Source organism: Littorina saxatilis, linkage group LG10, assembly GCF_037325665.1.
Source record: "Littorina saxatilis isolate snail1 linkage group LG10, US_GU_Lsax_2.0, whole genome shotgun sequence".
Taxonomy (NCBI): Eukaryota; Metazoa; Mollusca; class Gastropoda; order Littorinimorpha; family Littorinidae; genus Littorina; species Littorina saxatilis.
The window spans coordinates 28,601,640-28,628,916 of record NC_090254.1 but is presented as its reverse complement, the minus strand read 5'-3'; the positions used below and the strand labels follow the sequence as shown (position 1 = coordinate 28,628,916).

Below are 27,277 nucleotides of genomic sequence, written 5' to 3'. Positions count from 1 at the left end.
GCTGGGTATTTTTGTGTTTCTATAACCCACCGAACTCTGACATGGATTACAGGATCTTTTTCGTGCGCACTTGGTCTTGTTCTTGCGTGTACACACGGGGGTGTTCGGACACCGATCAGAGTCTGCACACAAAGTTGACTCTGAGAAATAAATCTCTCGCCGAACGTGGGGACGAACTCACGCTGACAGCGGCCAACTGGATACAAATCCAGCGCGCTACCGACTGAGCTACATCCCCGCCCGTAAGTTGTTTTCATTGCTGTTAGATCTGTCCGCATACAGAAGTAAGTCGTTTTCATTGCTGTTAGATCTGTCCGCATACAGAAGTAAGTTGTCTTCATTGCTGATAGGTCTGTCAGCATTCAGAAGATGTTTTCATTGATGATAGATCTGTCCGCATACAGAAGTAATTTGTTTTCATTGCTGTTAGAGGTGGCAAAATGCTGTTCACATCGCAAACTTACAACCAACTTTCCTCCAACTTTCAAGTGATTTTTGTCAAAAACAAGTCAGTTGAAAATTGCTGCCCATGTGAACAGTGCTAATGCTAAGACTAGTCTCAAGCAACGATTCTTAGCTGAATTTCACATTGGAGTTTTCCCAGTTGGCAGTTGTCTTCATTGTTTTCCGGCTAGACCTAATCGGAAAACCCGATAATAAAAGTCTGCCGGAAGTCATTTGTAAATCACTGAGGAGTCGAGTTTTCAAGTCGTTGCTAAATTGGAACTAATTCAGAACTAAATTGTCGGGACTGTTCACATGACAGACTTTTCTCGAACTTGGCCTTAGTGTGTAAGTGGTGTTTGTGCCTGTGGTCTGTGGGTGTGTGTTTCCAGAATTCAAACTTGGCAACATGGTGCAAAATATCCCTGATCTCATACTAAACCACTGTTTGCAATATAAGCATGTGCATATGCAAGCACGTATTTCTGTATGTTAAGTTATGTAATTTACCGTAGAGAAAAACTGCTTGGCAGGTGTTGAGACTACTGTAAGAAAAAGAAAACCAAAAGGAGTTCAGTCATTCTCACTTGACTGTAAGATCTACTGATTTTTGGCTTCCCCCTTTTTACATTTAGTCAAGTATTGACTAAATGTTTTAACATAGAGGGGGGAATCGAGACGAGGGTCGTGGTGTATGTGTGTGTGTGTGTGTGTGTGTGTGTGTCTGTCTGTCTGTCTGTCTGTCTGTCTGTCTGTCTGTGTGTAGAGCGATTCAGACTAAACTACTGGGCTGATCTTTATGAAATTTGACATGAGAGTTCCTGGGTATGATATCCCCGGACGTTTTTTTCATTTTTTCGATAAATACCTTTGATGACGTCATATCCGGCTTTTTGTAAAAGTTGAGGCGGCACTGTCACACCCTCATTTTTCAATTAAATTGATTGAAATTTTGGCAAAGCAATCTTCGACGAAGGCCGGGGTTTGGTATTGCATTTCAGCTTGGTGGCATAAAAACTAATGAGTGAGTTTGGTCATTAAAAATCGGAAACTTGTAATTAAAATTATTTTTTTATTAAACGATCCAAAAACAATTTCATCTTATTCTTCGTCATTTTCTGATTCCAAAAACATATACATATGTTATATTTGGATTAAAAACAATCTCTGAAAATTGAAAATATAAAAATTATGATCAAAATTAAATTTCCGAAATCGATTTAAAAACTATTTCATCTTATTCCTTGTCGGTTCCTGATTCCAAAAACATATAGATATGATATGTTTGGATTAAAAACACGCTCAGAAAGTTAAAACGAAGAGAGGTACTGTAAAGCGTGCTATGAAGCACAGGGCAACCGCTGCCGCGCCAAACAGGCTCGTCACTTTCACTGCCTTTTGCACTAGCGGCGGACTACGTTCAGTTTCATTCTGTGAGTTCCACAGCTTGACTAAATGTAGTAATTTCGCCTTACGCGACTTGTTAAGACCTTGCTTTTTCAGATGTTTTGTTGAAAACCTCAATAGATTTAACCCCACTTTAAGACTCCTTAATTTTTAAGACCTGATTTTTTTAGATTTGTTTGAGGTCTTACAAGGGGGGTGGGGGGGGGGGGGTGTGTTTCACCGTAGTTTCCGTCACTGACTGTGTGTTTCACTGTAGTTTCCGTCACTGACTGTGTGTTTCACTGTAGTTTCTGTCATTGACTGTGTGTTTCACTGTAGTTTCCGTCACTGACTGTGTGTTTCACTGTAGTTTTCGTCACTGACTGTGTGTTTCACTGTAGTTTCCGTCACTGACTGTGTGTTTCACTGTAGTTTCTGTCATTGACTGTGTGTTTCACTGTAGTTTCCGTCACTGACTGTGTGTTTCACTGTAGTTTCCGTCACTGACTGTGTGTTTCACTGTAGTTTCCGTCACTGACTGTGTTTCACTGTAGTTTCCGTCACTGACTGTGTGTTTCACTGTAGTTTCCGTCACTGACTGTGTGTTTCACTGTAGTTTTCGTCACTGACTGTGTGTTTCACTGTAGTTTCCGTCACTGACTGTGTGTTTCGTGTTTCTGTCACTGACTGTGTGTTTGCTGTTTCTGTCATTAACTGTGTGTTTCCTGTTGCTGTCCCTAACAGAAAGCTGGGTCCAGGGTGTCAGATGCTGCTGTTCTCGGCCACGTACGACACGCAGGTGATGAATTTTGCGGCCAAGATCGTGCCCAACGACCCGGTGATCATCCGCCTGCGTCGTGAGGAGGAGTCGCTGGAAAACATTAGGCAATTCTACATTGAGTGCCACAGCGTGGAGGACAAGTACCGCGCCATGTGCAACATCTACGGCTCCATCTCCATCGGACAGTCCATGATCTTCTGTCACGTGAGTCATTGAATTCAGTGAACCAGGGAGCCCAGTAACCACTTATTTTCAATATTTTACTAGTTGCACTGTAAATACTACAGTGAAACCTCTCTTTTAAAACCTTTAATTCAAAAAATAAAATGTAAAAAAAGGTTACATTTTTGGAATGTTTTTAATTCAGGACGAAGCAACAAGTTCACAAGAACCTGGACCTTAAATGGCCTTTAAAGTGGATAAGCAAGAGTCTAGACAGAAAAAGATAAAGCAATGTTGCTTTGGCTTATCTTAGAATGAACCCAAGATGGTCGTGGCAACGACCTCTATTTTAAGACTCCCTGTATATGAAGATACAATTTTCTCAGAATGTTTGGTCATAGTGTCAGTGAAGTTACCTCTCTGTTTAGACCTACATTTGTCTGAGGTTTGGAGGTCTTAAACGGAGGTACCACTGTATCAAGAAAATAGTCGGTCAGTGGCCTACAGGCAGATATGTGGACTGGGTGGCCGAGTGGTAACGCACTTGCGCTCGGAAGCGAGAGGTTGCAAGTTCGACCCTGGGTCAGGGCGTTAGCAATTTTCTCCCCCCTTTCCTAACCTAGGTGGTGGGTTCAAGTACTAGTCTTTCGGATGAGACGAAAAACCGAGGTCCCTTCATGTACACTACATTGGGGTGTGCACGTTAAAGATCCCACGATTGACAAAAGGGTCTTTCCTGGCAAAATTGTATAGGCGTAGATAAAAATGTCCACCAAAATACCCGTGTGACTTGGAATAATAGGCCGTGAAAAGTAGGATATGCGCCGAAATGGCTGCGATCTGCTGGCCGATGTGAATGCGTGATGTATTGTGTAAAAAAATTCCATCTCACACGGCATAAATAAATCCCTGCGCCTTGAATATGTGCGCGATATAAATTGCATAAAAATAAAAATAAAAATAAAAGATAAATCCCTGCTCTTAGAACTGTACCCACGGAATACGCGCGATATAAGCCTCATATTGATTGATATTGATTGATATGTATTTGATGACATTGTTTTGACAATGTGACAGATATACTCAGTAGATAATGAATCATGGGTGCAACTCTGCCGGCTACACGCCGGCAGCCGGTTTTTGGTTTCATCGGCTGCCGATGTTTTTGTTCCAGGAGAGGTTTTTTTTGGCATTTTAAATACTAAAAAAGCTGGACCCCAACTTTTGCCGGTTTTTGGAATTTTCCAGGTTGCACCCATGATGAATGCATCCTTGCGCTTAGTATTCAGTACTTGCTTGCCAACCGGTTTCTCAATAGCATGATTCAGACTGGTTAGTGAGTGCAAAGTTGCAGGATGGCTTATACGATCACTAGCAAGTCAATATCTGGACTTGTGGTCTCAAGTTTTTAACCACAATCACTGTGAACTCAACTATATTCTCACAGACAATTAAAGAATGCAGAAAAGTGTGGTAATTTTTCAGTGGAGGAAATAAATGTACTTAAGTGACATGACAGATGGCAGGCACAGATGAGCTGTGTGTTTAAAGTGCCTGTAGAACAGGGATTTTGTGTGCTTGATTATCTCTGCAGTTTTGCAAACAGCTAAATTGTAACTTAAATTACCAACATTAATTGACTTTTTCCACATTGTTTCAGAAACGAAAGACAGCGGCATGGCTAGCAGAGAAGATGGTGGCGGACGGAAACGCAGTGGCACTGTTGACGGGAGACCTGACCATCGAGCAGCGTGCCGCCATCATCCAGCGTTTCCGTGACGGCAAGGAGAAGGTCCTTATCACCACCAATGTCTCTGCTAGAGGTACGTTTGTACACATAGACATTTACAGTATTGAACATGTTTCCACATAACCCAAATTCTTCATTATCGTGTAAGCCACAACTGAAGGCCCAGTTGAAGGCGTGAATTTTACACTTCAGCCTATAAACTTTGACCTCTGCACCCTATTGACCAGTAGATCATTATGTATGACTAAAGTAAAATATGCATGCACCCTCATCGCCGTACATATCTTGAAGGATAACACCCCCTCTGTAGACCGGCATGGTTGGCCTAGTAGTAAGGCGTCCGCCCCGTGATCGGAAGGTCGTGGGTTCGAACCCCGGCCGGGTTAACCTAAGATTTTAAAATTGGCAATCTAGTGGCTGCTCCGCCTGGTGTCTGGCATTATGGGGTTAGTGCTAGGACTGGTTGGTCCGGTGTCAGAATAATGTGACTGGGTGAGACACGAAGCCTGTGCTGCGACTTCTGTCTTGTGTGTGGCGCACGTTATATGTCAAAGCAGCACCGCGCTGATATGGCCCTTCGTGGTCGGCTGGGCGTTAAGCAAACAAACAAACAAAAACAAAACTCTGTAGCAATATGCATGTTAGTGGCACTGTGACCATGGCACCATCTCTTGGGGCTGTCGGTCTGGGACATGAAAGGCCTCGGTCTTGGCGGCGAACATGGGGCCCGTGTCTGTGAATGAGAGCAGGGCTGAGGTGCACAAAGCCAAACTGGGTGTCACCCAAATGGGTGGTACGCACTTGCGGGGTTGGATTAGTTGAAATAGACGGTTTTCAGAAATACTCTGCCGGGTTTGCATGGGTTCTGAAAGAGTGAGTACCCTTACATTTGTGCAGACAAACTTTGCCATGTGCTTCCTGTTCACATGTTTGAGACACTCCCTCTCACTAGTGACTATAATGTCACGTGGGAAATAATGTCACATCGGGAAACTTTCAGTCATTTACTTTGCCTACAATTCTTCATGTGTTTCCAGGTATTGACGTGGAGATGGTGACGGTGGTGGTGAATTTTGACCTGCCTGTGACCATGGAGTGGAACGCTGACTGCGAGACGTACTTGCATCGCATCGGGCGCACGGGTCGCTTCGGCAAGAACGGCATCGCTATCAACATGGTGGACGGTGCTCGCTCCATGGCCATTTTGAAGACCATAGAGAAACACTTTGGTGAGTGCAACAATAATGCAGAGACTAGTTCTAGGATTATACTACAGTGAAGGTACAGGGGTGCCCCCTTTTTAGAAAAACACTTTTGTGAGTGAGAAAGCCGTACACAGGCATCTGTTCTACAATATACGATGTTCGGAAATAACTCTGTTAGGATTTCCAAGCATTGTGGAAGAGTTGCGCCCCGCTTTATTAACCCAAACAATAACACATGGTCGACCAGTTAAAAACAGAAATCGCAGCTAATAACTGAATCAGATGTGTATGTTATGCAGGGTCCGCTGGATATGATGCCTTTTTCTTTCGAAAATCTGCTAATTGAAGCAACGATTCACTGTCGGTGTACTGCAGTGATTGCTAAGCATGCGTGTTACCCAAACTCACGTCAACGACTCAGGCAAGACATGTTGTCAGCAATCACTGAAGGCAAGCGATCATTGCCGCAACAAATCGTAAACTCTGATGTGTATATTAAATTACATTCTTATCCCAACTCACATCAAGCAATTTACTCCAGTTTAGTGCTAGGACGCTGAATAGCATCGCCTTGGTAACAAGGGGAGGTCACCCTAAAAAAGAGCTACCTTGACCCCTTATCATGACAAAGTCACGCGTGACTTCCTGACCTTGCCGCCATCTTTGAATCATTCACTCTCCAGCGATCTGTGTCTACAGACGTGTTTTGATTTTGCTCCGGCTTTCAGCCGGTTTGTCTGACTTCTGCCTTTGTCAGACCCTGCCTTGGTACTTGCACACGGGCCCTCTGCCTTAGGCAGCTTCGCGGTATGTACGCCCATCTTTGGTGCGGCATACCTCTTATTTTTCACCTTCTAGGGTGAAGTTGCTAAGGCCTCAATTTTTGTTTTTTGCCTCTGTGGTGAAAAACAAGGCAAGCTGTTAAAACTTTCTCGGCTTTTACGGCTTACGGAATTGCGCTTTCTCATCAGGGTCATAAGCTTTGGTTTCTGACAAGTCGCCAGAACATGTCCAAATTATGGGCTCACATTCTGACTAAATTTTTAGGCTCACTGAGCCATTGCTCGTAACCTCTCAGTCGGAACTTTTCCGGCTAAGCCTACCTCTTGAGGCAGTGGCTTCTGTCAGCGACTTTCGCTGCGCAGCACAAAGGACTCGCAGGAATTCCTTAGTTTCAGCTTTTCTTTCTAAGAGGTTACGGAAAGAACTAAACACCATCATGTGGCTAAGCCTAGGTTTGGCACAGACGTTTTTAGCATTGGGGTTGTTTTTCTTCCACACGCAAAGACATACACCGTCGATTGGCGGGTACGCCCTTCACAGAGAAGGGTGGACAGGTTGCAAAGTCTGTTTCGTACTCTGTCCTGTACGTGTTCTGACCTCTCTTCTTGGCCAAATGGAATCGATGGCCACTCTTGTGCCCTTAGGCAGAGTCCACAAGCGGCCATTTCAGGCTGCCCTGAGTTCGCTGTGGAAGCCTTCTCTTCAGGGCTGGGAGACAGTAGTCTCTCTTGAAAGCTGGTTTCGGCACACAACGAGGCAGTGGCTGCTCCCTGGGATTTCACAGGGAGTGCCAATCTCGTTTGCCCCCCCCGGACGAGTTTCTGTTCACAGACGCGTCTATGGAGGGCTGGGGTGCCCATCTTTCTGTTCACACTGCGTCAGGTCTGTGGAACGAGACGCAGAGTGGGGGGCACATTAATGCCCTAGAGTTAGAGGCTGTTTTCCTGGGACTCCAATCGTTTCTGTCTATGGTCAGGAACGAATAAATTGGGGTTCGCACAGACAACACGACCATGGCGGCCTATTTCAACAAACAGGGAGGCACTTTGTCTCTCGCTCTTTCTGTCAGGTCAGGTCAGATTCTTGCCTGGGGCAGCCAGCACCTTATTCTGTTGTCAGCGAAGTACGTCCCAGGCATACTCAACGTTCTTGCGGACTACTTCAGTCGCCCGTAGTGTACGATGCACACGGAGTAGACTCTGACTCATCAGGTCCTACAACGTCTGGGTGGCATTTCAGCAAGCCTACAGTCGATCTGTTTGTGACAAGATTCTCCTGCAGGCTTCAGGTCTTTATCTCCCCCTTTCCAGACCCAGAGGGGAGGGAAACAGACGCCCTCGAAGTAAATTGGTCGCGTCTGAGCCTATGCTTTCCCCCCGTTTCATCTCTTGGGAAAGGTTCTCAGGAAGGCGGAGCGGGGACAGCCTTGCTTGGTGTTGGTGGCCCCTTGGTGGCCCAGCCAACATTGGTTCCCCGTCCTCCTTCGCCTCGCAGACGGCCCTCCATTCTTTCTAGGTCGCTGCGCCGTTCTGGCTCCTCAGACGCTACTTTAGGCTTTGTCCAAAAGGCCCACAGGGAATCGACCAGCACTGTTTATGCGTCACACTGGTCAGCTTGGACAAAGTGGTGCTCGGAGAATGGAGTTACTGCTACTTCACCTCGCTCTATGCATGTAGCAAATCATCTCTCGTGTTTGGCTGCTCAGGGCTTGGCTCCTTCTTTTTTGAGAGTCAGGCGCTCAGCCATTTCTTCTACTCTGAAGCAATTAGGGCATAGCATTAACCTGGGCGGTGTAATTGCTAGTGTTCTTAAGGGGGCAGCGATTGGTTTTACGAAGGCTAAGTCCCCTCTTCCCGCGTGGGACTTATTTTTTGGTACTCAAGTTTCTAGCCTCTTCGGATTTCGAACCTTTAGCTTCAGCGAGCTTAGCTAACTTGACTCGTAAAGCCTTGTTCCTCGTTTTGTTAGCCTCTGCCAGTGGAGGCGGTGAGGTGCACGCTCTTTCAGGCCTGGCTAAGGATATTTCTTTTGAGAGCTATGGCTCTTTTGTTTTAAGATTTCGGCCGGAGTTCCTTGCCAAATCCAAAAACAAGGTCTGTCCTCCTCTGTTATTCGCATTCTTCCTTTAAGTAGGATTCTTGCGTCTGGTGACCCTGATATGGTCAATTGTCCTGTTCGTACTCTTACCAGCTACTTATCCCGTACCACGCCCATTAGGTCTAGGGACCATAAACTGCTCTTCATCTCAGTTGACACTGAAAGGAGCAAGGACTTGTCGCGGGTCACTTTGGTAAGATGGGTCTCTACGCTTATTAAACAAGCGTATGCGTGGTGGCACAGACAAGTTGGGATTGGGCATTCTGTCCTTCCTATGAAGTTGTCAAGAACTCATGAAGCCAGAGCCTGGGCTACTTCTCTGGCAGTCCTCCGCTCAGGCGTGCTGGCAGAGGTCTTAGGCGCTGCCTACTGGAAATCGCAGGGTGTTTTCATCAACTTTTACCTGCGAGATGTGGCCAGCACTCGTCATGGTGGCAGTAGCTCCCTACCAGCCATTGTCGGCTGGACAAGTGGAATTTTGTTTCCCCACCTCCTTCATTAGCATTCTGCTTGATGTGAGTTGGGATAAGAATGTAATTTAATTGAAAATTTTCATCTAAATTTTAATTTGATTATATACTTACCCAACTCACATAGTTGATACCCGCCCGCCTGCCCCGCTTTTGGGGTTTTTATGGGGGTTTTTTCCTAAAAAAGAGGGAAATTTTTCTATGTTCGCTTTCGATTGAATGATTCAAAGATGGCGGCAAGGTCAGGAAGTCACGCGTGACTTTGTCATGATAAGGGGTCAAGGTAGCTCTTTTTTAGGGTGACCTCCCCTTGTTACCAAGGCGATGCTATTCAGCGTCCTAGCACTAAACTGGAGTAAATTGCTTGATGTGAGTTGGGTAAGTATATAATCAAATTAAAATTTAGATGAAAATTTTCAATTTTTGAAAGAAATGGATCATATCGTGCGGACGCTGTACAACATATTGTTCGGAGTCAGTTAGTCGCTGCCATTGCTGGTTTGAACTGATCAACCATGTGTTATTGTTTGGGACACTAAACTAACTCTTCCACAACTCTTGAAAATCCTGACAGAGTTAATTTCGGAACACGTCTATTATACTGCAATAAATTAAGTTCTTTTAGGAATTTGTGGAGAAAAGATGATTGAAAAGCATTTTTGTGAGTGACAATAGAAAGACCCTACTTCTCCTCGAATTATACTGTGGCACCTCTATTTTAAGACTAACAATCTGCATAATCTAGGTCTTGAAAAGAGGGAGTCTTTAAAGAGAGGGATTGAGGTATTGCTCAGTTGTTGGTGTGTCTGGATTAAAAACCAGGTTAGCCTTGATTTAAAGGTTTGGTTTTCAACAGATTAACATGTGTGATATAATAATCTAGTGGTAATGTTCAATCTCAGTTTAAAATTTGTTGTTGTTGAGTCCCAATGATGAGCACATCCTTGCGCACAGAGTACGGTTGTTGCCAGGTATTGTTGCCAGGCAACGGCTGTGTGCAGACACACTAGGGCCCTGTGACGTTCGGTGAACGAAGCAGGGACTGAGGGACATTGTTCTGCAGTAAGATTGACTACATGGCATTCCTTGACAGCACAAACTGTCTTTATTGAAGGTTAAGTCCTCAGGGCTGGAATCAGCTGAGCCGTTAGTGTGTATAGCTGAAAGACCAGTTTATCTGTAGCCTGTAGGCATTTATTTCCATGATTCAACTCTGCACATGCTCTTGTTAGTGTTTTCCTTGTTTTCATAAGCACAGTAAAACTGATCTGGAGTCATGAGTGTTCAAACGCCATTTTGTGTGGGTGTGTGCATGTCCAAGTATCCAAAGGTCATAGTACAAACGTCAAGGCTCAGAAAACAGTAAGACATGCACACATAGAAAGGAAAAACGTGTGCCATGATACCAGTTCAGGGCATGTGTTAATTGTAAGCTTCAGCATTTACTTTATATCATTTCTTTAGTATAAGCATAGCTGCACCTAAGTGAGTGAGTGAGTGTGTTTTTGCTGCATCATTGAGACTTAATCCTAGAGAACACTGTGCAAGATAGTGAGACTGGCAATAATACGATTTAGCCCCCTGTGAGGTTCACGCTCACAGTCCAACTGAATGAATCTTTAATTCTTAAACTGTCACTCTTCTTTCAGCATCATGTGACATCACTTCACACAATATATTATTGTGTATTGTATTAGGTCTAGCGCTACTCTTTAGCCTCTGAGCTTTTTTCTTTTTTTGTGTGTGTGTCCCATTTACTTGTTTTATTTGAGTCCCAATGATGAGCACATCCTTGCGCACAGAGTACGGTTGTTGCCAGGCATTGTTGCTAGGCAACAGCTGTGTGCAGACACACTTGGGCCCTGTGACGTTGTGTGAACGAAGCAGGGACTGAGGGACATGGTTTGCACTGCAGGGTTTAGCCTGGAAGAAAAAGACAATGGGACATTTGTCCCCCTCAACCAAATTCTGATGGGACATGACATAGTCGAAGGCAAAACGCACTAGCAGGCGGTCCAAAAATGCTTTTGTCGAAAGATGCAAAATAGTGCTATTTAGTGCCATATGATGATATGAGAATTTGCCAGTGTATCTGGTTAGTGTATGTGTGTGTGTTTGTCTGTGTTTCGATCGATATTGCTTCTGTTGACAGTTTCCACAGAGGTAATCGCGCAAGCACAGATAGTTCGCAAAATTGGTTGAATACTAATGAATTACATTTTAAATGCAAATCACATTGCATTTTACAAACTCGCAAGTTGCTCGGCTTGGCACACGTTTTTGCCTAGCTCACTCCGAACATTGTACTCCCGTAAAAAGTGTGCATGGGGTGGCGCAGTGGTACGTAATCTCAGTGCGCCTTTTGACGCACAGAAGGCAATTCCAATGGGACATTTCGAGATGTTATGCGCCAATGGCGCAAGGCGCACTAGTAAATGAAACCCTGCAGTGAGAGTGGCTGCATGGCATTCCTCGCCAGCACACACTGTGGTCATGGTTGAAGCATCAGTCTGCTATTAGTGTGTTTGGCTGAAAGACCAGTTTTTCTGTAGCTTGTAGGTTTACATTCTGGGAGGCATTTACTTCCAAGAGCAAACTCTGCACATGCTCTTGCTAGCGTTTTCCTTGTTTTTATCAGGACAGTAAATTCTTGAGTGGTTTTTAGTGTTTAAACACCAGTTCATAGTATCAGGTCATGGAAGATAAGAAGACGTACTCACATAAATATTTTTTTGTTAAAGCGTGCCATGATACCAGTTGAAGGCATGAATTTTACACTTCAGCATATATTTTAAATCATTTCTTTGGCATAAGCATAGCTGTGTTGAGGTGAGCGAGTGAGTGTTTTTTTGCTACAGCATTGAGACTAAATCCTAGAGAACACTGGAAAAGATACTGGCAATAACCCAATTATAGCTTTGTGTGAGGTTCATGGTCCCAATCGAGTGAATATCAAACGATAAATCTTCTTTCAGTGTCATGTGACGTCACTTCCATGGGGTTTATTCGGGGCGGGGATGTAGCTCAGTCGGTAGCGCGCTGGATTTGTATCCAGTTGGCCGCTGTCAGCGTGAATTCGTCCCCACGTTCGGCGAGAGATTTATTTCTCAGAGTCAACTTTGTGTGCAGACTCTCCTCGGTGTCCGAACACCCCCGTGTGTACACGCAAGCACAAGACCAAGTGCGCACGAAAAAGATCCTGTAATCCATGTCAGAGTTCGGTGGGTTATAGAAACACGAAAATACCCAGCATGCTTCCTCCGAAAACGGCGTATGGCTGCCTAAATGGCGGGGTAAAAAACGGTCATACACGTAAAATTCCACTCGTGCAAAAAACACGAGTGTACGTGGGAGTTTCAGCCCACGAATGCAGAAGAAAAAGAAGAATGGGGTTAATTTCGGGACTATGACTATATTATTGTGTATTGTCATAGGTCTAGCGCTGCTCAGATTTTGTTTTTGTTGTTGTCCAATTTGCTTGTTTTCTTTGAGTCCCAATGATGAGCTCATCCTTGCGCACAGAGTATGGTTGTTGCCAGGCAACGGCTGTGTGCAGACACACCAGGGCCCTGTGACGTTCTGTGAACGAAGCAGGGTCTGAGGGACATGGGTAGCGGTGAGAGTGCCTGCATGGCATTCCTCGCCAGCACAAACTGTGCTCATGGTTGTAGCATCAGTCTGCAGTTATGGAAACAGCTAGTGTGTTTGGCTGAAAGATAAGTTTATTGGTAGCCTGTAGGTTTTCATTCCGGGCCGGAGGCATTTATTTCCAAGAGCCAACTCTGCACATGCTCTTGTTAGAGTTTTCCTTGTTTTCATTAGGACAGTAAAATCTTGAGTATTCAAACACCATTTCATGTTTGTGTGCGTGTCTAGTATCTCAAGTTCATAGTGTGAGGGCTTGGAAGACAAGAAGACAATGACATACAAACTACCAAAAATGGGTGCCATGATACCAGTTGATAGCATGAATTGTACACTTCTACATATATTTCAAATCAGTGTTTTAGCGTAAGCATAGCTGCTTTTAAGTGAGTGAGTAAGTGTGCTTTTTCTCTTCAGTTGCTCTTCTTTGAGTATCGTTTGATGTCTCTTCCATGGGTTTAATTCGGTAATTCGGGACTATTATAATATATAATTATTTAATGTGATTTGCCTTGGGTTAATATTTAGCCTAAAAACTAGTCTTCTTTTTATATTTAGTCAAGTTTTGATGTCTGGTCTGGTAACAGTGTGAGGGTCACCTTATGGACAGGCTTATAACTCAAACAGTTTTCGCTCTTTTCTAAAACAATTTTCACCACTGGATAGAGCATCCCGCAGTGGGACACTGCGGTTATGAAATTAAAGGCCCCTCCTGTTTTTGGAACCGCAGGAGCTTTCTAGTTTGCTGTTAGGTAGATTTTTGGTTCCTCTTTCCTGTCATGCTCTCTTTTTCTTCATGAATTCTTTTCTTTTTTCTGCCTTCTTGCTCATTCACCTGTATTTTTTCCAAAAATCTCTTCTCTTGCCGCTTGTCTCGCGATTCATGTATAGTTTAATCTGTTAGTGTTCTGATGTAAGTCCAGCAGTAGATAGGTTAAGCCTATTTTAACATACTGGAAACTGGTAATCTTCCAGTAGGTATTAATTTAGTTTTACTAAAGCCTGCTGGGACACAAGTAATGGGTTAGTGCATTTGTAAACAGGAATCGCTTGACAAGTGGCCCCCTTCATCCCCCCCTTCCTCGTCCTGATATGGCTCTGCGTAGTCGGCTGGACGTTAAGCAACAAATAAACAAACAAACAAACTGGATAGAGCATAAAATACTCTTTAGAAAATGTAAAAATATGAAAATCATGCAAAGGTGACATGCGGCCCATTCCGTAGTGGAGGGTCACAATATTATTATGTATACAAGTATGGTAGTGGGTCAATAGCCTCAATCCTTTTTATATGTTGTTGCTGTTGTTTTATTTAAATCCCAATGATGAGCACATCCTTGCGCACAGAGTACGGTTGTTGCCAGGCATTGTTGCTAGGCAATGGCTGTGTGCAGACACACTAGGGCCCTGTGACGTTGTGAGAACGAAGCAGGGACTGAGGGACATGGTATGTAACACTAACACTAACAGGGGCTGCATTGTGAACGCATCATTTAAAAAACAAAACAACAACAAAACTTAAAATGTTCTCTCCTTCTTTTTTCAGGTCGCAAGATTGTGAGACTGGACACAGACGACCTTGATGAGATTGAAAAGATTGGCAGCTGAAGAGAGCGACTCAGACATTACGTGTTTCTCAGACATTACATGTTTCTCAGACATTACGTGTTTACAAGCTAACGAGCTGCAACAGGGAAGCAATGTATGACTTTCTGGAGCTTTGAAAGCTGTGCACCACTTTTTCTAGCTGTCAGACGCATTTGGTACACTGGAACATTGGCAGCATTCTTGAAAACTCTCTTAAAATGTGAAAACAGTAATATTTCAGTGGTGGAGTCATCATCAAATGCTGCCTTGAAACAACTTCACTCCATTCAACAGTGGATCTATCAAGAGATTCTTTTTGGAAACCTAAGATGTTTGTGCTTTATACTTTCGGATGAGACGAAAAACCGAGGTCCCTTCGTGTACACTACATAAGGGTGTGCACATTAAAGATCCCACGATTGACAAAAGGGTCTTTCCTGGCAAAATTGTACAGGCATAGATAAAAATGTCCACCAAAATACCCGTGTGACTTGGAATAATAGGCCGTGAAAAGTAGGATATGCGCCGAAATGGCTGCGATCTGCTGGCCGATGTGAATGCGTGATGTATTGTGTAAAATGATTCCATCCCACACGGCATAAATAAATTGCATAAAAATTAAAAAAAAAAAAAAAATCCCTGCGCTTAGAACTGTACCCACGGAATACGCGCGATATAAGCCTCATATTGATTGATTGATTGATTGATATACTGACTTCTGTGGAGACAACAGTAATGCTGCCTTGAAACTCTTTACTCAGATCAGCAGTGGGTAGTTCAAGACGGACACTCTTTAATGTTCTTTTTTTATGGAAATTAAATTCATTGTGCTTTTATAATTTGGCATCCAATAGTTCAGTTTAGACAGCAGTATCAAACGCTGCTTTTAAATGCTTTCGTCATATCGGCAGTGAATCTATCAAGACTGTCAATTTCAATTTTGTAATGAAAATTCAAAATCATTTGTGTTTTTACTGTAATTTCTAATTATCCTTGTTTACCTGACGGGACAAATATAGGATTATTATGTAAAGTAATAGGTGGTAAAAGTTGGCCAAATGTTTGCACGCTCATTCAATCCGGCATTGTTGGTACAAATTCCTATTGGTGCTAAATTAGATATTGTACCGCTTGCAGGACACTGTTCGCATTTAGTTTTACTGTCACAAGTAAACATTGCTTCTACTTTATTCACTACCAACGATATCAGAAGAAGCAAAATATCATGACTAGATACACACTAGCACTCAATTTATTCCTCATAGACACAGATCATAAGGTACACAAGCTTGTATCGATTTTCACACATATCCTACGCTTTATTTTTGATAATAAAACAAGTGCTAAATGCTTTAAAAGTGGCACCTGTTCTTAATTCATTGAACGGGTTGTTTTCAGGCATAGAATTCTAACGCTTGAAATCTGGAGGTTTTTTTTCTCAAAAAGTGGCGTCCTTGGTGGAAATTACTACAACATATATGTGAATGAAAATCAATTGATTTAATATCCTGTTTAGTGTCAGTTCATGTTAGTTGAATCTCAGATTACTTGATATATCTTCAATAAAAGTCATGGAATGACTGCAGGTTTCTCAAAAGGTGGTATTGTGCATTTAAAGATAATGTAGGAAACAGTTAGTTTAACATGACATTTGAGGGTGGCAGTGGGTTTGGGTTTCATTTCTATGCTAACTATTGTTTCTGGGCGGATGTGCAGAGTGCAAGTGACTTTTGTATGAAAGACTTGATTTTTAACAGGCAGAGCAGGTGATAATACTGTCATGCTTTTGTTTTGTACATTGAAACCACTGAATGGCTCTTTAAGTTATGTGCTGTCTTATTTTACATTGTCTGTAACGATAAGATGTACCTGTCTACTGTGTTCTTTGGTTCACGTCAACACGTAACATTGTTTAATAATGTGAATAAATTGAACAGTTTTATGAAATAGTGATTCAGTCTTTTATCATGTCTATATCTCTCTGTTTCAAGGACAGATTGTGAAAAAAGGCCCAGCCTTAAATCTTTATCCTTGGTAAGGCAAAAAAAAAAAGTGTGGTTAAGCTAACATAGCCAAAAAAAATAGGGTAGGAAGGTAGGCAATCACTTTTTTTTTTTAAACTTTTTTTCTAATGTATACAAATTAAACCTACTTGACAGGGAAATAAGTGTGCGACTATGGATATTCTTTTGAACAATTTAGAACTTACCTTTTAAAAAAAAAAATCCTTAGAAGATCAGAGGAATTCGAGACGGAAACAGTTCATGGCTCAATTGGTGTTTGTGGCTTAATTCTCACTCAAATAAATCTTTTTTGACAAATGTAATAAAAAGTTATAGGGTCGGCCCCTAAAAATAGGGTAGGTCGGGTTACGTAACCACACCTTTTTTTTTGTTAGGCCTAAATAAAGTTAAGTTTGGTTCTGTGTGTGTGTGTCTGTCTGTCTCTCTCTCTCTCTCTCTGTCTCTCTTTCTCGCTCCCCCTTTCTCTCACGCTCCCCCTCTCTCTCTCTCTCTCTCTCTTTTCTTCTTCTTCTTCTTCATCATTTGCTATTGTGGTACCGCTGATGCTTGAGCACAAAAGGAGCGAGGAAGACAAAGCTTGGCGCGAGTTCTTTGAACCAATCACACCTGACGAAAACGAGCCAGAAGAACAGTCAGATGTATCTCCGTGTTCAATGACATTTTTGTTGAGATTGGTCACAAGCACAGTCGCGTGCCCCCCCCCCCCCCCCCCCCCCCATTCCCCCCCCCCCCCCCCTCATTCTCTTTCCCTTTTCAGCCGTCCTACCTCACCCCACCCTAAACGCGCCTCCTTAAAAACATTTTTCCGCGGTCACCCATTTTGCATGTTTCGTTTCTGTTTTCTGTCGACCTCCTTCTGTGTCACCTTTGACACAACGGCCTTGCGGGGGAGGCGGACCAGTTCTGTTTTTTGTCTTCACGCAGAAACCTCCCCCACCATAATGCCCCCCCCCCCCCCCCCTCCCCTTCCCCATTCCCTTACCGCCTTCCTTCCTCGACACACATCACTGGTACCCCGAACCTCTGTCTCATTCTCTTTCTCTTTCCACCCCTACCACTTTCCTTCCCTTTCTCTCCACCCACCCCCCTCTCCCTCTGTCTCACACTCACTCTCTCCATCCTCCGTCATTTTCTCCAATTATCTCCCTCTCCCTCCCGCTCTCAGTCTCCAACACACTTTCGCACAAAAAAGGTCGTGGGGGATTTTAATCAAGTTTCATCTCCATGTTACCTGCTCCCTGGGCACGACGTCCTTGGCGGTGAGATTAGATGTGGCGCATGGTGCCCCTCAAGGCCGCGCACTGGCTGCACCCTTCTTCGCTGCCACTTAAAGGGTCTGATTCGATACGAACTGGGTGCATTTAAGTTTTCTAGGCTTGGGAATGTTTGTTATTTTCCTTTTGGAGGACTTTCTCATTTTCCTGTGTATTCATTTTTTGGTCACTGGCGAAAAAGGGGTCTGATTCGATACGGACTGGGTGCGTTTCTAGACATGGGATTGTTCTTCCTTTTGTTCTCACTCCCTGGGTATTTAATTTTGGGTCGAATGGCCACTCTTTGCTGCCACTGGGGAGAAAGGGGTCTGATCTGATACGGACTGGGTGCCTTTCTAGACATGGGAATGTCCCTCCTTTTGGAGAATTCCTCCTTTCTAACCTCCCTCGGTATTCATTTTAAGGCTGTATTTAATAAAGCCCGAACTGAAATCTTTTTACCGAAAATTCAATGCCAAAGCTTCGTAAAGTAGACTTCGCGAAGTCAACTTCGCTCAATCAATTGAGGCTTGAGGGTCACCCGAGCAACCAGGAGAGTCTTGTTGTAGTGTGAGGCTGATCGTTGATGAAACACGTTACATCGCGGTTTTCTTGGATCGTATTGAAATTGGACCTGTGTACCTTCAGACACTTGCATGGTTAAATCACCTCAAGGTCACAGCGGAGTCAAGTTCGGGTCAGAAATTGGACACTTTTTATTTTCTCACAAGAATATGAAGCTTGAGCTTTGAAACTGCACGTTTGATTTGGTGACATATATACCTTATATATATATATTACTAGATGAATACCCGCTTCGCCGGGTACGGCTGCGCCGGGAAGAAGTCGAGCCGAATACCCGGCTGCGCCGGGGACCCGGCTATGCCGGGTGTACGCCGGCTTTGCCGGCGCACCGCACGGAGGAAGGGAGATAATCGCGGCTGAAAACACTGGAGAAGATAAGGAAGAGTTACTGGGAATGGATCCAGAGAAAAACCAAAATCGGTTCAGCGCTGCGCGCTGAGAGCACGTGTTGAAATATCTCATCGATGAGGTTGTGTCCGGGGTGTAGCTGAATACGGTCTCCAAATTTGAACAAGTCGCGTAAGGCGAAAATACAACATTTAGTCAAGTAGCTGTCGAACTCACAGAATGAAACTGAACGCAATGCAACGCAGCAAGACCGCATACTCGTAGCATCGTCAGTCACCCGCTCACGGCAAAGACAGTGAAATTGACAAGAAGAGCGGGGTAGCAGTTGCGCTCAGAAGGATAGCACGCTTTTCTGTACCTCTCTTTGTTTTAACTTTCTGAGCGTGTTTTTAATCCAAACATATCATATCTATATGTTTTTGGAATCAGGAACCGACAAGGAATCAGATGAAAGTGTTTTTAAATTGATTTCGAAAATTTAATTTTCATATTAATTTTTATATATTTAATTTTCAGAGCTTGTTTTTAATCCAAATATAACATATTTATATGTTTTTGGAATCAGCAAATGATGGAGAATAAGATGAATGTAGATTTGGATCGTTTTTAAAAATTTCAGATTTTTAATGACCAAAGTCATTAATTAATTTTTAAGCCACCAAGCTGAAATGCAATACCGAAGTCTGGGCTTCGTCGAACATTACTTGACCAAAATTTCAACCAATTTGTTGAAAAATGAGAGCGTGACAGTGCCGCCTCAACTTTCACGAAAAGCCGGATATGACGTCATCAAAGACATTTATCAAAAAAATGAAAAAATCGTATGGGGATATCATACCCAGGAACTCTCATGTCAAATTTCATAAAGATCGGTCCAGTAGTTTAGTCTGAATCGCTCTACACACACACACAGACAGACACACACACTCACACGCACATACACCACGACCCTCGTCTCGATTCCCCCCTCTACGTTAAAACATTTAGTCAAAACTTGACTAAATGTAACAAGTCGCGTAAGGCGAAAATACAATATTTAGTCAAGTAGCTGTCGAACTCACAGAATGAAACTGAACGCAATGCCATTTTTCAGCAAGACCGTATACTCGTAGCATCGTCAGTCCACCGCTCATGGCAAAGGCAGTGAAATTGACAAGAAGAGCGGGGTAGTAGTTGCGCTAAGAAGGATAGCACGCTTTTCTGTACCTCTCTTTGTTTTAAGTTTCTGAGCGTGTTTTTAATCCAAACATATCATATCTATATGTTTTTGGAATCAGGAACCGACAAGGAATAAGATGAAAGTGTTTTTAAATTGATTTGGACAATTTAATTTTGATAATAATTTTTATATATTTAATTTTCAGAGCTTGTTTTTAATCCGAATATAACATATTTATATGTTTTTGGAATCAGCAAATGATGGAGAATAAGATAAACGTAAATTTGGATCGTTTTATAAATTTTTATTTTTTTTTACAATTTTCCGATTTTTAATGACCAAAGTCATTAATTAATTTTTAAGCCACCAAGCTGAAATGCAATACCGAAGTCCGGGCTTCGTCGAAGATTACTTGACCAAAATTTGAACCAATTTGGTTGAAAAATGAGGGCGTGACAGTGCCGCCTCAACTTTCACGAAAAGCCGGATATGACGTCATCAAAGACATTTATCAAAAAAATGAAAAAAACGTTCGGGGATTTCATACCCAGGAACTCTCATGTCAAATTTCATAAAGATCGGTCCAGTAGTTTAGTCTGAATCGCTCTACACACACACAGACACACACACACACACACTCGCACATACACCACGACCCTCGTTTCGATTCCCCCTCGATGTTAAAATATTTAGTCAAAACTTGACTAAATATAAAAAGATCCACCGAGAACTTTGGCCGTGCATCGCGGACACACACACACACACACACACACACACACACACACACACACACACACACACACACACACAGACAGACAGACACAAGTCGTATATAGATAGATGTCTTTTTTACTCTCTTCATATTTCAAGGTCACAGCGGGTGGGGTCAAGTTGGGATCAAGGAATGGTAAATTGTAGTTTGAACTTGAAGGCCTACTATTTCAGATCTGCCAAGGCTTTCACTTCAGTGAAGGGCATTCTTCCACTTGACTACATACCAAGGCTTTCACTTCAGTGAAGGGCATTCTTCCACTTGACTACATACCAAGGCTTTCACTTCAGTGAAGGGCATTCTTCCACTTGACTACATACCAAGGCTTTCACTTCAGTGAAGGGCATTCTTCCACTTGACTACATACCAAGGCTTTCACTTCAGTGAAGGGCATTCTTCCACTTGACTACATACCAAGGCTTTCACTTCAGTGAAGGGCATTCTTCCACTTGACTACATACCAAGGCTTTCACTTCAGTGAAGGGCATTCTTCCACTTGACTACATACCAAGGCTTTCACTTCAGTGAAGGGCATTCTTCCACTTGACTACATACCAAGGCTTTCACTTCAGTGAAGGGCATTCTTCCACTTGACTACATACCAAGGCTTTCACTTCAGTGAAGGGCATTCTTCCACTTGACTACATACCAAGGCTTTCACTTCAGTGAAGGGCATTCTTCCACTTGACTACATACCAAGAATCAACATCCTGACTGCTTCCTGCGCAGAGTGGGATTTGTTTCTATGTACTAATTTCGCATATTGACAGGGTGTCAGTTTAGAAATTAATTCATCAACAAATTCTCACTCTGCAAAACCTGGAAAACGCCCCCATGAAAGACAGCCACGCTGTATCGAACGAGACCCCTTCTGCGACTCTGGCCGTTAGTGTGCGGAAGACCGGGCTTTGCCTTGCAATATTCTTTTGCTTGCTCTCTGATCAGCCTCGAGATCTTCTGAAATGAAGGGAAGAAAGGGGACGGGAAAAATGGCAAGAGGTAATAAATGCGTCATTATGATAATGATCTGATTTGACCTGGATCAGTGCGAGTCAAGGTCATTTTTAAATGAGGTGGTGACATGTGATTGGCTTCCGGCGTCCGTTTTTCAAGTTCGTTGGGGCGGAAGATGGAGATTTTCTTTCCATTTTTCTCCTGTTTCGATTTGAGTGTAGAAATAGAATTAAATGTGTTGAAATTAAAAAATAAATTTGGGAACGCAGAAGAAGAAGAGAAATAAAAAAATCGCATTGCTCCATTTGCTGTTTATTTTGGTCATCATGTAACGGGCCTCTCGCGTTTCAAACAACTGATTTCGTACAGAAATAATCAACAAATAAAATGCATTCATACGACTAGCTTTGCATCTTGGCCTCAAAATTCCAGTAGTTTGAAAAAAAAAAGAAAAATCGCGCGCGTGCGTGTGTGTGTGTGTGTGTGTGTGTGTGTGTGTCTGAGAGAGAGGGGGCGATAGAGAGAGAGTGCTTCTGAATCTGAAACTTAACTTTATTACAAAAGGGTAAAGGTGTTAGTAAAGAGCACATGGGCACATGCTCATCTCAAACCTGTCCTTTCCACATCGTAAACAAACACTTCAGTACATACACAAACTGCACATGTCATGATCATTCGTACATTTTTATAAACGAGTACAATAATAAATAAAGATTCCAGCAGAAAAAAATACAAAGAGTATGACTGTGGCATGTGTAACGTTATTTAGCAGTACATGATAAGCAACACATAATTATGCACCAAATATGGTAAGGTTCAAGATATTGCATTGAAGTATCCATTTTAGAGAAGCGTTTTTCACACCGGTGACACTGTGACGGTTCCCCTACGCTTTGTGTTCGGTGCCCTGATTCTTTGTGTTCGGTTCCCACTCGGTTCCCACACGCCAAAATTCGCGGACAAAACATCCATTTATGGTAGTATTACGCAATGTTGCTCTCTGAGAATGGTCTTGTTAGATCTGTGAGTGTTTACACTACATGCCTAGGTGCTGTTGGATTGAAGGTTTTTGATATTTTAGCCGTTATTAGGTAGAATGCCTTCCACTTTACTGCAAAACTGCATAATTCGTAGCATCGGCAAGAAATATCCTACCAAAAAATGCCTGCTTGGAACTGTCCGTGGTCCAGCAAAAAGTTCAACATGTCTGTAGCAGACAGCCCAAGTTTCAAGATTGTAGGGCCATCCAAACAGCCGTAATAATAAAAACAACAAAAGTAGTCAGTGAAATTGGCTGTGTTCGGTCCCCCCACACTTTTGTGACGTAGGCGTGACGGTTCCCATAATTCATTGTGTCGGTCCCCACTTTCTGTGTCGGACCCCACTTTCGACCTAATTTCTCTGTGACGGACCCCACAACCAGCCTATTTTGTGTCGGTCCCCACACCTTCTTGGATTTATGACTTGCCGGTTACTTGTATCATTGTATTCATTGAATCTAATTGTCTCGGAGTTATTTTTCAGCAAAAACCGGCAAGGCAGCACCTTTTGTGATACCAAGTAAGTCAGATGACATCAGTATGTGTGTGTGTGTGTGTGTGTGTGTGAGAGAGAGAGAGAGAGAGAGAGAGAGAGAGAGAGAGAGAGAGAGAGAGAGAGAGAGAGAGAGAGAGAGAGAGAGAGAGAGAGAGAGAGAGTTGTGTTTCCGTACCCGCGACAGCGTTTTTCCAGCGGCGCGACGAAAATCAAGCACATAGAAAATGACCAGGAGTGTTTCCACACGCGCGACGCGTTAGCGGCGCGACAAGCGGCAAGCGACGCGATTTTTTTGAAAGGGTCCTGGAGCGATTTTTTCGCGTTGTCGCGCGGCAACGCGGGAGTTTACAGATTTTACTGCATGTTTAAAACGCAAGTACGGAAACACGTCACGCGTTTGCGCGCGTTTTCTTTTGTCGCTGCCGCTGTCGCGGGTACGGAAACAGAACTTACCGCGAGTACGACACTACCGCGAGTACGACACTACCGCGAGTATAACACTACCGCGTGTCACACTAACGCGAGTATAACATTACCGCGTGTCATTTTATGACTTCCATGGCTGAAGGCAAAGGTTGAAATGTTTCCTTGAAATATAAAACAAAAAGGCCTGGTCTGTTCTCTGAACACTAATTCAATGTTTGTCATGCTAACCAAGAACTCAAAACGATCAGAACACACTATCAGAATACATATAGAACTAGAGGAATACCCGGCTTCGCCGGGGTGAATCGCGAGACAGAGACAGACAGCGTGGCGGTTCACCACAATCACCTTTGAAGGCGAAGTCCTGTCAAACGGGATTGAGAATTTTAGAGCTTATTTCTTAGCCCTATATTATCTGCTGTGGCTTCTCAAATGCCAGAACATACAGACAGACAAAAGCCGCTAGACCACATCACAAACAGAACTCTACAATACACAGGTTTTTGCCCACACACACACAAACACACACACACACAGAGAGAAGCCGTATATATATATGCATATCTGTATCTATAAATATATAGAGATAGGTGAGAGTGTATTTTTCGCGTGGCTATAAATTGATTCGACCTTTTCACTTTGACAGTAAGAACAACTTACGGGTGCAAGGGAAGCGTTGTGGACAGCGCAGTGGACAGCGCAGTGACATTCTAAAAATAGTAATAGTAACTTACAAACGGGAAAGCCACACGAAGGAAGGGAGATAAACGCCAAACACTGGAGAAGATAAGGAAGAGTTACTTATAATGGTGAAATGAACACAAAAACCAAAATCAGTTCAGCGCTGCGCGCTGAGAGCACGTGTTGAAATATCTCATCGATGATATTGTGTCCGGGGTGTAGCTGAATACGGTGTCCAAATTTGAAAAAGATCCAGCGAGAACTTTGGCGTTGTGATGTGGTGTAGCGGCTTTGGTGTGTCGGTATGGGGGCCCGGGTAGCTGAGGTGGAACCAAAATCGGTTGAGCGCTGCGCGCTGAGAGCACGTGTTGAAATATCTCATCGATGAGGTTGTGTCCGGGGTCTCTCTGAATAAGCCCACCAAATTTGAAGCAGATCCATCGAGAACTTTGGCCGTGCATGGCGAATACACAGATACACAGATACACAGACACACACACAGACACACACACAGACACACAGACACAAGTCGTATATATATACATATAGAATGGGTTGCTTCCAATCAAAGTTAGAACACAAACTCACAAGAAGTAAGTTTGCATGCGTTCTCTCTACGGTTATGGTACTCGCGGTTGTGGTACGCGCGGTAGTGTGACACGCGGCAGTGTTATACTCGCGGTAGTGTCGTATTCGCGGTAGTGTGACACGCGGTAGTGTTACACGCGGTAGTGACGCTCGCGGTAGTGTCGCATAACCGGAGTGATCTGGAAAGGTGTCAATCTCTCTCTCTCTCACTCTCTCTCTCTCTCTCTCTCTCTCTCTCTCTCTCACACACACACACACACACACACACACACACACACACACACACACACACACACACACACACACACACATACTGATGTCATCTGACTTACTTGGTATCACAAAAGGTGCTGCCTTGCCGGTTTTTGCTGAAAAATAACTCCGAGACAATTAGATTCAATGAATACAATGATACAAGTAACCGGCAAGTCATAAATCCAAGAAGGTGTGGGGACCGACACAAAATAGGCTGGTTGTGGGGTCCGTCACAGAGAAATTAGGTCGAAAGTGGGGTCCGACACAGAAAGTGGGGACCGACACAATGAATTATGGGAACCGTCACGCCTACGTCACAAAAGTGTGGGGGGACCGAACACAGCCAATTTCACTGACTACTTTTGTTGTTTTTATTATTACGGCTGTTTGGATGGCCCTACAATCTTGAAACTTGGGCTGTCTGCTACAGACATGTTGAACTTTTTGCTGGACCACGGACAGTTCCAAGCAGGCATTTTTTGGTAGGATATTTCTTGCCGATGCTACGAATTATGCAGTTTTGCAGTAAAGTGGAAGGCATTCTACCTAATAACGGCTAAAATATCAAAAACCTTCAATCCAACAGCACCTAGGCATGTAGTGTAAACACTCACAGATCTAACAAGACCATTCTCAGAGAGCAACATTGCGTAATACTACCATAAATGGATGTTTTGTCCGCGAATTTTGGCGTGTGGGAACCGAGTGGGAACCGAACACAAAGGGTCAGGGCACCGAACACAAAGCGTAGGGGAACCGTCACAGTGTCACCGGTGTGTTTTTGTGGTGAACTTAATCGTAAAAAGTCAAAAGGACATTGAATTTTACTGTGCTGTAATTTAAAACACGCCTGCAATGATAAAATCAAAAATTCTCCGTAACTTTGATAATAAATGAAATCTAACCTAACGGTTTCGCTACGAAAACAAACACACAATTAATGATCTGTGGACTTTTTTCAGAGAGTAAAATTGTGTGTGTGAGTGTGTGTGTGTGTGTGTGTGTGTGTGTGTGTGTGTGTGTGCGAGCGAGCGAGCGAGCGAGCGTGCGTGCCATCCTGAACTCAGGTCAAAAATGAGTTACTTCCCTTCGTATTCGGGTCTCATTCTATCCCTGACAGGATGCCTTGGTTTTCCTTGTCTGGAGAGGAAATCGATTTTTTTACATATTTAGATCTTTTTGTAATGTGTTATGGATATAAGCAGATTCGCGATCGCCGATAATGATTTTCATGGTGTTGTGTAATTTTTAAACTACAAAGGAATTGATATGTAAGACAGTTTCAAGCGAACTATCTTTCGCGGATGTATATATATACTGTACAAACAACTCTAAAGTGTCACGTGATAATCAACTTTGGCTCCGGTGCGCCCAGGTGCCGCGAGACGATGTTTTCTGTAACCAGTTGAGAGTGATGCAACCATATATCACGGTCTCCTTCCGACAGCAGTCTCAAAATTTCGACTTGTTTTGACCTTAGAACGATGTCTTTATCATAACTGTGAAGAACAGAACGGAGATCACTGTCGAAGTCGGCCAATCTGCAATCACTTTCGTCTCGCGAGGCTCGGATCTCAAATTTAGATCAATGCTCGCGAAAAACATATGGGAGATAACTCTGTATTCTTGTTTTGATAGATTCGCGCAATAATTTAGCATGCTGTCAGAGAGAAACTGGCGATAGCCGTGGAGCGATGATTATCAGAATGGCGTGCGTGCGTGTTTGCATGTTTGACGCTGTCTTCGATTGAATCACTGGTTTCTTGATTTTGAACGCTTCGGGCCGGGTAGATCTTGTTATTGCGGTGCTTGTTTTGATAACTGTAGTTGACGCTGTGTGTGTGTGTGTTTGGGGTGGAGGGGGGTGGGGGGAAGGTTAAACCTTTACCCACTTCTCAGCCTTAGCCCCTTTTTGAAGGGAGCATAGGATTTAGCCCGAAGGGGGTGGGGGGCCTTTTCGGGCTTCCACCCCGGGTCATGCCCATCCCATCACATCCCGTCTAGAGGCCGTGACACCCCGAACAGTTTGTAAGGCGAGCTGGCGTGTGCAAGGTGTCCAATGACTCGTTAGCACTACCTGACTATCTGCCCTGTTCCGGCCCACCTGGGAACGCTATTGTCAGGCCCCATCACACCTCTATGGCGGCATGCTGGTGCCAAAAGAGATCATTTTGTCATGTTGGGATTTATTCCTGTGTTAGTTTCGTCGTCACACCCAATGAATGTCAAGTTGCTTACTCCTCTGTCAGTATGTGATGTGCCTTCCACGGGGCTATTTCGGGAAATTGAACTCAGCTGGTTAAAACGTTCGGGTTTGGTTCAGTTTCCTGACACACAAGTCTGAATTGTTACTGATTATGTTGACTTTATATCCGAACTTTAACTG

The 27,277-nt window shown here is 43.5% G+C and overlaps 1 protein-coding gene across 2 annotated transcripts in view; it reads left to right on the top strand.

Annotated features, from left to right (window-relative positions):
• The window catches only part of LOC138978559 (ATP-dependent RNA helicase DDX19A-like), a 36,559-nt gene extending 20,302 nt beyond the window's left edge, over positions 1 to 16,257 (top strand). For both annotated transcript variants that reach the window (XM_070351303.1, XM_070351304.1), the window contains 4 exons: positions 2,575 to 2,815; positions 4,434 to 4,596; positions 5,561 to 5,752; positions 14,270 to 16,257. In XM_070351303.1, coding sequence (XP_070207404.1) covers positions 2,575 to 2,815; positions 4,434 to 4,596; positions 5,561 to 5,752; positions 14,270 to 14,331 — 658 coding nt within the window. In that variant the 3' untranslated portion in view covers positions 14,332 to 16,257. The remainder of the gene's footprint in view (positions 1 to 2,574; positions 2,816 to 4,433; positions 4,597 to 5,560; positions 5,753 to 14,269) is intronic.
• The last annotated feature ends 11,020 nt before the right edge of the window (positions 16,258 to 27,277 follow it).